The 12,338-nt window shown below is 48.3% G+C and overlaps 2 protein-coding genes across 2 annotated transcripts; both read left to right on the top strand.

The window, feature by feature from the left end:
• The first annotated feature begins 3,094 nt into the window (after positions 1-3,094).
• On the top strand, positions 3,095-3,691 carry LOC129476773 (TATA-box binding protein associated factor 11 like protein 2-like). The gene has a single exon (XM_055269628.2). The coding sequence runs from the start codon at positions 3,095-3,097 to the stop codon at positions 3,689-3,691; it is 597 nt and encodes a 198-aa protein (XP_055125603.2).
• A 3,924-nt stretch (positions 3,692-7,615) lies between these two features.
• On the top strand, positions 7,616-9,743 carry LOC134735527 (TATA-box binding protein associated factor 11 like protein 2-like). The gene is made up of 2 exons (XM_063630838.1): positions 7,616-7,756; positions 9,153-9,743. The coding sequence occupies exons 1-2, from the start codon at positions 7,616-7,618 to the stop codon at positions 9,741-9,743; spliced, it is 732 nt and encodes a 243-aa protein (XP_063486908.1).
• The last annotated feature ends 2,595 nt before the right edge of the window (positions 9,744-12,338 follow it).

Here is a 12,338-nt window from a genome sequence, read left to right as displayed (position 1 = left end):
CAGTCTGTAGATTGCTCTCAGCTCCACACACAAGCGCAGAACATTTGTCATGCCCCTCGTAGAACTCAATACATTGAGTGGGGTCTGAGTAAGGCTGAAATGCTGAAGACAGAAACAAGTTCCCATCAAGGTCTCAGAGGTCAGCTCAGGAGCGGGAACACAGCGTTGTTCTCTCAGAGAGGAAAATTGGATTAGCTGAGTGAGTTCAGTGTCCCTACGCATTGTTTTTTTTTTTTTTCCCCTTAAGCTGTGGGATACTTGTGCAGAATGTGCAGGTTTGTTACCAAGAAATACACGTGCCATAGCGGTTTGCTGCACCAATCAACACACCATCTGGTCTTTAAGCCCCACCTGCGTTGGGTGTTTGGCCTAGTGCTCTCCTTTCCCTTGCCCCCACCCCGCGACAGGCCACGGGGTGTGATGTTCCACTGTCTCTGTCCATGTGTTCTCAATCATCAACCCCCGCTTATGAGTGAGAACGTGTGGTGTGTGGTTTTCCGTTCCTGTGTGGGTTTGCTGAGAATGATGGTCTCCCGTGTCATCCATGTCACCGCAAAGAACACGAACTCATTCATTTTTATGGCTACATAGTATTCCCTGGTGTATATACCGCACATATTCTTTATCCAGTCAATCACCGATGGGCATCTGGGATGTTTCCAGGTTTTTACTCTTGTAAACTGTGCCGCAATGAACGTAGCTGTGCACGTGTCCTTACGGTAGGATCAATGACGATCCTTTGGGTATATACACGGTAACGAGAGAGCCGGGTCCAATGGTATTTCTGGTTCTAGATACTTAGGAGGCGCCACACTGTCTTCCACAATGGTTGAACTGATCTGCACTCTCACAGACATTGTAAAAGTCTTTCAATATCTTGACAGCCTTGCCAGCATCTGTTGTTTCCTGACTTTTTAAAAATCGCATACGAAATCTTCTCAGTACATAATATCACATAGCCACGACTCTCAAGGAAGAAAACTGTAGAAAGTGGTACCTCTACAGGAGAAAGCTTCGACAGCTTTCATGGCTGACTGTGTTACACGTTAACGACAATGAGGTGTTACCTGGAGCTTCACTGCTATTCTTAAAGTCTGTCTCATACTGTACATCTGGAGACTTCCTCGAGAAATGTGGTCTCCGACTGCTGCTGGTAAAGTGGTGACCAGATATCTAACAAATAAAGTGACTGTACTTGACTATTTTCCCATATTTACTGTTTTGTGATAACCTTAACATCCTCACTGCCTGCCTTTGCCCTCACAAGAAATTAGCATATGCCTCAATAAAGTTTCAGCTAGCTGGCTCCACTGTTCCAAGCAGATACTGTCTAGGGTCTAGTCTCTAGAAGCATAAAGTACAAAGCTTACAAGTACAACTGCACGAAAAGTTGTACCCAAGCAAGAAAGGCTTAAACGGTCCATTGATGGATTGTGTTTCCTCTGGAAGAGGGTACAAAGCAGAGCGCTAGTACACATCTATAGGGGAGAAGAGGGCAGGCCATTTATGGACGGCACACGGCTAGGTGTCTTCAAAGAGGTGCACCAGGGAAGCCTCACTGGGCTCCTGTGGGGCGCCAATGGCCGCGCTCTGGAAGCGCACGTCCCGGATGATGACCTGCGCGATGTTGCGCATCAGGCGCTGGAAGGGCAGCTTGAGGAGGAGCAGCTGCGTGGACTTCGGCTACTTTCTGAGTTTGCGCAGTGCCAGGCCTGTAGCGGTGAGGCTTCTTGATCCCTCCCGTAGGCGGCGCCCTTCTGCCGGCGGCCGCATTGGCCGGGCGTCTTCGTGGCGCCGGCCAGGCGGTGGCTTTCCCTGGCCAAGGTGGTGAAACCTGCTCTCTGCTTTAAGAAATGCAAATTTCTCCGGGCGCGCTGGCGTGCACACTTAGTCCCAGCTACTCTGGAGGCTGAGTCAGGGGAGTTGCTTGCAACCAGGAGGCAGAGGCTAAAGACAGCTTACAGCAGGCCACTGCAATCCAGCCTGGGGGACACAGCGAGACTCTGTCTCCAAAATAAATAAATAAAATGCAATACAATACAATACAATACAATACAATACGATAAAATTGAAATAATATTTTCATATTCCCGTCACCCAGCCCAGTCTATTTTCGGAGTATCAGATAAACCACTTGTTTCCCTGTGAGTCACAGATTGTTTTCTCTGACGTTTAAGATTTCTAACGTGCAACTTCATAAGATGTCTCATTTTTACTGTCAATGTTTTCTTCACTGTTGTGAAATGTGAAATTTGCGATTCAGTGAGGAAGACAGAATTCTGAAATGCCCGCTGCATTTTCCGTCCCCCCACCCCGAGAGCCTAGCCCTGACCCTGACCCTCCCTTGGGTGTGGGCGGAAACTTGAATTGAGGAGCCCGCCCAAACCCCTGATTAGATTAGGAATACCCAGAAACGATGGCTGTTATGGGCTGGGTCAACTTCAATCATCTGAGTTGTCTATAAGGGACTGAACCTCCCTGAGATTCCATTCCCCTGTGGGTGATTCCTCAGCACTGGCTGTGCAGACCCAGGGAGCTGCACAGCCCAGACCTGGGCAACACCTGTTGGAGCTCAGAGCGTCCTCCCGGCAGCTGGCAGAACAAACAAGTGGGCCTGGGTTTCAGAACCCTGAGGCATTGAATCCTGCCACGAACTCGAATCAGGTCGAAGCCAGACCCTCCTCAGGTGAAGGCAACGGCCACACAGACAGACCCATCCTGGAGGTCCCTCGTGTGACTCTGAGCACGACGCAGTCACTTTTCCTAGGAGAACTTCTGACCTGTGAGCTGGGGTTTGTTTGCAATACCCAAAATTTGTGAGAATTTATTCTGCGTTGATCTAAAACTAATCTACTCTCCATCCACAAGTTTCTCCACGTTGTGGAAGTGGGAAAACCCAGTGTGTGTGTTTGCGTGGGGGAAGGGGAGGCAGGGAGCTGTGCCCAGTTGTGCGTAAACTACGGCTCGCCGGAAACATAGCAGCCAAAATCTTGGAAAGGTTCTCAAAATCTCATTTGGGATCCATAATCAAACCACCCCAGCTGGAACTTCTGCCGCTACAGCTGCTGTCACGGAGCAGACCTGAATCTCACCCATGGAGACAGGCAGGCAAACAGGCGTGTCTGCTGAGATGTTCGCCATGCCCCAAGGTCTGACGGGCAGCAACAAGGATGGGCACCCTGCGGAACTAGATGGGCACTTGGAAGAACCCAGAGGTCAGGAAGGTGAGCTCAGCCGTCAGGATATCATGGACCTCACAGAAGGTGACAATGAAGGCTCAGCCTCAGCTCCTCCTGCAGCCAAAAGACGGAAAAGAGACACCAAAGGAAAGAAGGACAGGAAGCCCGCCGTGGATGCGGAGGAGGCTCAGAGGATGGCAACCCTGCTGTCTGCCATGTCTGAGGAGCAGCTGGCCCGCTACGAAGTGTTTCGCCGGTCAGCTTTCCCAAAAGCACGCATTGCAGGTCTGATGCAGTCTATCACTGGCAGATCGGTGCCTGAGAACGTGGCCATTGCCATGGCTGGAATAGCCAAGGTCTTCGTCGGAGAGGTGCTGGAGGAGGCCCTGGACGTGTGTGAGATGTGGGGAGAAACGCCCCCACTGCAGCCCAAGCATTTAAGGGAGGCTGTCCGCAGGTTAAAGCCCAAGGGCCTCTTCCCCAACAGCAGCTACCAAAAAATCATGTTCTAGGCCCACGGCCAGAGGGAGGGCTCTGTTGGTGCAGGCATAGTTACTGCATTCGTCTTCCAGTGACAGGACTGCGTTGGCTGGAGCTTCTGCATCTCAGTCTACCCTGGATTTACCCACGATCTTAGCGTCTTCAAATGTCAAGCTGACCTTACCTGGATGAAGACAGCAGATTGTTGCATAGTGGCCTTGGCTAAAGGCTTGGGCCTCCGACGTCACGTTGAGGCATTTTTGTATGTCTTTCTAGTTGGAAGAAGATAGGTGCCTGGGCCTTGAGCATCCTGTGGACAGGAAGCTGCATTCGGAGAGGGAAGCCCTTTCCGAGAGATTTCTGCGGTTTCGTGCTGAAGCCTGCTGTTGCCGTGCCTTAGCTTGTATGCCTATGTCTGGGTTTCAGTAAGGGAAGCCTCCAGAGATGTTTCCCAGTTGTGGTCCTGTGTGTTCCTCATGCTCATATCTATTTCTGTGAGTCATCACAAAAACAGTTAAACGCTTCTCCAAACTGCAGAAATAAAAATCACATCACGAAGCATTTTTTTCTCTCAGTTGACCCTTCTCTTATTAATGCCTACTGTGCTTTACGCCAGCAAGTGACCCTTTCCTGTTTTAGGACGTAACGTAGTGTAGATGCATCGTAGAAGTCTAGAGAGCAGCCAATTCCAAAACCACCTTTCCTTCGACGACATTTCTCATGAACCTGTATGTAGTTTCAAAGGCGTGGAGACAGCCTATTGATACTTCAGGGTTGCCACACACGGTGATATCGCCAGTGATTCCAGAGACACTGAAATTTAGTTCAAAACCTTGCTTTACCGTGTTCCTGATTTTATTCATTCTAACGATGATCCACTCCGGAAATCAAACACGAGTACAGAGACATGGGAGAATGTACTAAAATATCGGACCAAGTGGGTTCATCACGAGTGACAAAGTTATTCCACACTCTACCTGCACATGCTCTGCTGTACGTTTAGGATGCAAATGAGTAATTTTTCATTATAGAGTAAAGACCCGAGATTTATTACCGAATCACTGTGAAGCTTCCCGGCACAGCTCACAGATATCCCTGGTGCCTTTTCAGTCTGTTTACGTCTGCCATGTGCCCCCTGAATCACAGAGCATGAGCCAAAAGAATCCAAGAGACCCCATTGATCTGCTCCAATACTGAAAGGAGAATAACATGTTCTCTTTCCTCCTGAAGCAAAATATACCCCCATACGACATAGTTGTATTTCCTCATACACTCAGTTTTTCCTCTTAAAATAGGACTACTTAAAATAGTACGTAGAATCTGCCTTTGGGTATTACACAAATTTCTTATTTATTTATTTATTATTTATTTATTTATTATAATTTAGCTTTTAGGGTACATGTGCACAATGTGCAGGTTTGTTACATATGTATCCATGTGCCATGTTGATTTCCTGCACCCATTAACTCGTCATTTAGCATCAGCTATATCTCCTAATGCTGTCCCTCCCCCCTCCCCCCACCCCCCAACTGTCCCCGGAATGTGATGTTCCCCTTCCTGTGTCCATGGGTTCTCATTCTTCAATTCCCACCTATGAGTGAGAACGTGCGGTGTTTGGTTTTTTGTCCTTGCGATAGTTTACTGAGAATGATGTTTTCCAGTTTCATCCGTGTCCCTACAAAGGACACGAACTCATCAGTTTTTATGGCTGCATAGTATTCCATGGTGTATCTGTGCCACATTTTCTTAATCCAGTCTATCGTTGTTGGACATTTGGGTTGGTTCCAACTCTTTGCTATTGTGAATAGTGCCGCAATAATCATACGTGGGCATGTGTCTTTATAGCAGCATGATTTACAGAACTTTGGGTATACACCCAGTGCTGGGATGGCTGGGTCAAATGGTATTTCTGGTTCTAGATCCCTGAGGAATCGCCACACTGACTTCCACAATGTTTGAACTAGTTTACAGTCCCACCAACAGTGTAAAAGTGTTCTTATTTCTCCACATCCTCTCCAGCACCTGTTGTTTCCTGCTTTTTTAATCATGGCCGTTCTAACTGGCGTGAGATGGTATCTCACTGTGGTTTTGATTTGCATTTCTCTGATGGCCAGATTACACCAATTTCTAAACCTTACCAAGAATGGGGAAATTCTGTTTCATACCTCCATAATCTGGCCAGCTTTAGCTTTCCTTTTATTCTGCCAACTTTCTCGTAAAGGCGTACAACAAGTTAGACCGGTGCGTCTTAGAGACACAAGGAGGGTACAGGTTCTCGGCAGAACTGATGGAGACGGGAGGGCTCCCTGAAGAATCAGAGTGCTTGAGCTCCCAAAAGAAGGAAGCCCCAAGAGACTCATTACCTCCCAGTCTGTAGATGGCTCTCAGCTCCACACACAAGCTTAGAACATTTGTCATGCCCCTCGTAGAACTCAATACGTTGAGTGGGGTCTGAGTATGGCTGAACTGCTGAAGACAGAAACAAGTTCCCTTCAAGGTCTCAGAGGTCAGCTCAGGAGCAGGAACACAGCCTTGTTCTCTCAGAGAGGAAAATTGGATTAGCTGAGTGAGTTCAGTGTCCCTTCGCATTTTTTTTTGTTTTTTTTTTTCCCCTTAAGCTGTGGGATACTTGTGCAGAACGTGCAGGTTTGTTACCGAGGAATACACGTGCCATAGCGGTTTGCTGCACCAATCAACCCACCATCTGGGCTTTAAGCCCCACCTGCGTCGTTGGGTGTTTGCCCTAGTGCTCTCCTTTCCCTTGCCTCCCACCCCGCGACAGGCCACGGGGTGTGATGTTCCACTGTCTCTGTCCATGTGTTCTCACTCATCAACTCCCGCTTATGAGTGAGAACATGTGGTGTGTGGTTTTCCGTTCCTGTGTTGGTTTGCTGAGAATGATGGTCTCCCGTGTCATCCATGTCACCGCAAAGAACACGAACTCATTCTTTTTTTATGGCTACATAGTATTCCCTGGTGTATATACCGCACATATTCTTTATCCAGTCTATCACCGATGGGCATCTGGCATGGTTCCAGGTCGTTGCTCTTGTAAACTGTGCCGCAATGAACGTAGCTGTGCACGTGTCCTTACGGTAGGATCAATGACGATCCTTTGGGTATATACCCGGTAACGAGAGAGCCGGGTCCAGTGGTATTTCTGGTTCTAGATCCTTGAGGACTCGCCACACTGTCTTCCACAATGGTTGAACTGATCTGCACTCTCACAGACATTGTAAAAGTCTTTCAATATCTTGACAGCCTTGCCAGCATCTGTTGTTTCCTGACTTTTTAAAAATCGCATACGAAATCTTCTCAGTACATAATATCACATAGCCACGGCTCTCAAGGAAGAAAACTGTAGAAAGTGGTACCTCTCCAGGAGAAAGCTTCGACAGCTTTCACGGCTGACTGTATTACACGTTAACGACAATGAGGTGTTACCTGGAGCTTCACTGCTATTCTTGAAGTCTATCTCATACTGTACATCTGGAGACTTCCTCGAGAAATGTGGGCTCCGACTGGTGCTTTTAAAGTGGTGACCAGATATCTAACAAATAAAGTGACTGTACTTGACTATTTTCCCATATTTACTGTTTTGTGATAACCTGAACATCCTCACTGCCTGCCTTTGCCCTCACAAGTAATTAGCATATGCCTCAATAAAGTTTCAGCCAGCTGGCTCCACTATTCCAAGCAGATACTGTCTAGGGTCTAGTCTCTAGAAGCATAAAGTACAAAGCTTACAAGTACAACTGCACGAAAAGTTGTACCCAAGCTAGAAAGGCTTAAACGGTCCATTGATGGATTGTGTTTCCTCTGGAAGAGGGTACAAAGCAGAGCGCTAGTACACATCTATAGGGGAGAAGAGGGCAGGGCATTTATGGATGGCACACGGCTAGGTGTCTTCAAAGAGGTGCACCAGGGAAGCCTCACTGGGCTCCTGTGGGGCGCCAATGGCCGCGCTCTGGAAGCGCACGTCCCGGATGATGACCTGCGCGATGTTGCGCATCAGGCGCTGGAAGGGCAGCTTGAGGAGGAGCAGCTGCGTGGACTTCGGCTACTTTCTGAGTTTGCGCAGTGCCAGGCCTGTAGCGGTGAGGCTTCTTGATCCCTCCCGTAGGCGGCGCCCTTCTGCCGGCGGCCGCATTGGCCGGGCGTCTTCGTGGCGCCGGCCAGGCGGTGGCTTTCCCTGGCCAAGATGGTGAAACCTGCTCTCTGCTTTAAGAAATGCAAATTTCTCCCGGCGCGCTGGCGTGCACACTTAGTCCCAGCTACTCTGGAGGCGGAGTCAGGGGAGTTGCTTGGACCCAGGAGGCAGAGGCTGCAGACAGCTTACAGCAGGGCGCTGCAATCCAGCCTGGGGGACAGAGCCAGACTCTGTCTCCAAAATAAATAAATAAAACGCGATACAATACAATTCAATACAATACAATGCAATACAATACAATACGATAAAATTGAAATAATATTTTCGTATTCCCGTCACACAGCCCAGTCTATTTTTGGAGTATCACATAAACCACTTGTTTCCCTGTGAGTCAGAGATTGTTTTCTCTGACGTTTAAGTTTTCTAACGTGCAACTTCATAAGATGTCTCATTTTTACTGTCAATGTTTTCTTCACTGTTGTGAAATGTGAAATTTGCGATTCAGTGAGGAAGAGAGAATTCTGAAATGCCCGCTGCAGTTTCCGTCCCCCCACCCCGAGAGCCGAGCCCTGCCTCTGACCCTCCCTTGGGTGTGGGCGGAACCTTGAATTGAGGAGCCCGCCCAAACCCCTGATTAGATTAGGAATACCCAGAAAGGATGGCTGTTATGGGCTGGGTCAACTTCAATCATCTGAGTTGTCTATAAGGGACTGAACCTCCCTGAGATTCCATTCCCCTGTGGGTGATTCCTCAGCACTGGCTGTGCAGACCCAGGGAGCTGCCACAGCCCAGACCTGGGCAACACCTGTTGGAGCTCAGAGCGTCCTCCCGGCAGCTGGCAGAACAAACAAGTGGGCCTGGGTTTCACAACCCTGAGGCATTGAATCCTGCCACGAACTCGAATCAGGTCGAAGCCAGACCCTCCTCAGGTGAAGGCAACGGCCACACAGACAGACCCATCCTGGAGGTCCCTCGTGTGACTCTGAGCACGAGGCAGTCACTTTTCCTTGGAGAACTTCTGACCTGTGAGCTGGGGTTTGTTTGCAATACCCAAAATTTGTGAGAATTTATTCTGCGTTGATCTAAAACTAATCTACTCTCCATCCACAAGTTTCTTCACGTTGTGGAAGTGGGAAAACCCAGTGTGTGTGTTTGCGTGGGGGAAGGGGTGGCAGGGAGCTGTGCCCAGTTGTGGGTAAACTACGGCTCGCCGGAAACATAGCAGCCAAAATCTTTGAAAGGTTCTCAAAATCTCATTTGGGATCCATAATCAAACCACCCCAGCTGGAACTTCTGCTGCTACAGCTGCTGTCACGGAGCAGACCTGAATCTCACCCGTGGAGACAGGCAGGCAAACAGGCGTGTCTGCTGAGATGTTCGCCATGCCCCAAGGTCTGACGGGCAGCAACAAGGATGGGCACCCTGCGGACCTAGATGGGCACTTGGAAGAACCCAGAGGTCAGGAAGGTGAGCTCAGCCGTCAGGATGTCATGGACCTCACAGAAGGTGACAATGAAGCCTCAGCCTCAGCTCCTCCTGCAGCCAAAAGACGGAAAAGAGACACCAAAGGAAAGAAGGACAGGAAGCCCGCCGTGGATGCGGAGGAGGCTCAGAGGATGGCAACCCTGCTGTCTGCCATGTCTGAGGAGCAGCTGGCCCGCTACGAAGTGTTTCGCCGGTCAGCTTTCCCAAAAGCACGCATTGCAGGTCTGATGCAGTCTATCACTGGCAGATCGGTGCCTGAGAACGTGGCCATTGCCATGGCTGGAATAGCCAAGGTCTTCGTCGGAGAGGTGCTGGAGGAGGCCCTGGACGTGTGTGAGATGTGGGGAGAAACGCCCCCACTGCAGCCCAAGCATTTAAGGGAGGCTGTCCGCAGGTTAAAGCCCAAGGGCCTCTTCCCCAACAGCAGCTACCAAAAAATCATGTTCTAGGCCCACGGCCAGAGGGAGGGCTCTGTTGGTGCAGGCATAGTTACTGCATTCGTCTTCCAGTGACAGGACTGCGTTGGCTGGAGCTTCTGCATCTCAGTCTACCCTGGATTTACCCACGATCTTAGCGTCTTCAAATGTCAAGCTGACCTTACCTGGATGAAGACAGCAGATTGTTGCATAGTGGCCTTGGCTAAAGGCTTGGGCCTCCGACGTCACGTTGAGGCATTTTTGTATGTCTTTCTAGTTGGAAGAAGATAGGTGCCTGGGCCTTGAGCATCCTGTGGACAGGAAGCTGCATTCGGAGAGGGAAGCCCTTTCCGAGAGATTTCTGCGGTTTCGTGCTGAAGCCTGCTGTTGCCGTGTCTTAGCTTGTATGCCTATGTCTGGGTTTCAGTAAGGGAAGCCTCCAGAGATGTTTCCCAGTTGTGGTCCTGTGTGTTCCTCATGCTCATATCTATTTCTGTGAGTCATCACAAAAACAGTTAAACGCTTCTCCAAACTGCAGAAATAAAAATCACATCACGAAGCATTTTTTTCTCTCAGTTGACCCTTCTCTTATTAATGCCTACTGTGCTTTACGCCAGCAAGTGACCCTTTCCTGTTTTAGGACGTAACGTAGTGTAGATGCATCGTAGAAGTCTAGAGAGCAGCCAATTCCAAAACCACCTTTCCTTCGACGACATTTCTCATGAACCTGTATGTAGTTTCAAAGGCGTGGAGACAGCCTATTGATACTTCAGGGTTGCCACACACGGTGATATCGCCAGTGATTCCAGAGACACTGAAATTTAGTTCAAAACCTTGCTTTACCGTGTTCCTGATTTTATTCATTCTAACGATGATCCACTCCGGAAATCAAACACGAGTACAGAGACATGGGAGAATGTACTAAAATATCGGACCAAGTGGGTTCATCACGAGTGACAAAGTTATTCCACACTCTACCTGCACATGCTCTGCTGTACGTTTAGGATGCAAATGAGTAATTTTTCATTATAGAGTAAAGACCCGAGATTTATTACCGAATCACTGTGAAGCTTCCCGGCACAGCTCACAGATATCCCTGGTGCCTTTTCAGTCTGTTTACGTCTGCCATGTGCCCCCTGAATCACAGAGCATGAGCCAAAAGAATCCAAGAGACCCCATTGATCTGCTCCAATACTGAAAGGAGAATAACATGTTCTCTTTCCTCCTGAAGCAAAATATACCCCCATACGACATAGTTGTATTTCCTCATACACTCAGTTTTTCCTCTTAAAATAGGACTACTTAAAATAGTACGTAGAATCTGCCTTTGGGTATTACACAAATTTCTTATTTATTTATTTATTATTTATTTATTTATTATAATTTAGCTTTTACGGTACATGTGCACAATGTGCAGGTTTGTTACATATGTATCCATGTGCCAGGTTGATTTCCTGCACCCATTAACTCGTCATTTAGCATCAGCTATATCTCCTAATGCTGTCCCTCCCCCCTCCCCCCACCCCCCAACTGTCCCCGGAATGTGATGTTCCCCTTCCTGTGTCCATGGGTTCTCATTCTTCAATTCCCACCTATGAGTGAGAACGTGCGGTGTTTGGTTTTTTGTCCTTGCGATAGTTTACTGAGAATGATGTTTTCCAGTTTCATCCGTGTCCCTACAAAGGACACGAACTCATCAGTTTTTATGGCTGCATAGTATTCCATGGTGTATCTGTGCCACATTTTCTTAATCCAGTCTATCGTTGTTGGACATTTGGGTTGGTTCCAACTCTTTGCTATTGTGAATAGTGCCGCAATAATCATACGTGGGCATGTGTCTTTATAGCAGCATGATTTATAGAACTTTGGGTATACACCCAGTGCTGGGATGGCTGGGTCAAATGGTATTTCTGGTTCTAGATCCCTGAGGAATCGCCACACTGACTTCCACAATGTTTGAACTAGTTTACAGTCCCACCAACAGTGTAAAAGTGTTCTTATTTCTCCACATCCTCTCCAGCACCTGTTGTTTCCTGCTTTTTTAATCATGGCCGTTCTAACTGGCGTGAGATGGTATCTCACTGTGGTTTTGATTTGCATTTCTCTGATGGCCAGATTACACAAATTTCTAAACCTTACCAAGAATGGGGAAATTCTGTTTCATACCTCCATAATCTGGCCTGCTTTAGCTTTCCTTTTATTCTGCCAACTTTCTCGTAAAGGCGTACAACAAGTTAGACCGGTGCGTCTTAGAGACACAAGGAGGGTACAGGTTCTCGGCAGAACTGATGGAGACGGGAGGGCTCCCTGAGGAATCAGAGTGCTTGAGCTCCCAAAAGAAGGAAGCCCCAAGAGACTCATTACCTCCCAGTCTGTAGATGGCTCTCAGCTCCACACACAAGCTTAGAACATTTGTCATGCCCCTCGTAGAACTCAATACGTTGAGTGGGGTCTGAGTAAGGCTGAACTGCTGAAGACAGAAACAAGTTCCCTTCAAGGTCTCAGAGGTCAGCTCAGGAGCAGGAACACAGCCTTGTTCTCTCAGAGAGGAAAATTGGATTAGCTGAGTGAGTTCAGTGTCCCTTCGCATTTTTTTTTGTTTTTTTTTTTTCCCCTTAAGCTGTGGGA

Source organism: Symphalangus syndactylus, chromosome 21 (assembly GCF_028878055.3).
Source record: "Symphalangus syndactylus isolate Jambi chromosome 21, NHGRI_mSymSyn1-v2.1_pri, whole genome shotgun sequence".
Lineage (NCBI taxonomy): Eukaryota > Metazoa > Chordata > Mammalia > Primates > Hylobatidae > Symphalangus > Symphalangus syndactylus.
This window is presented reverse-complemented; position numbering and strand designations above follow the sequence as displayed.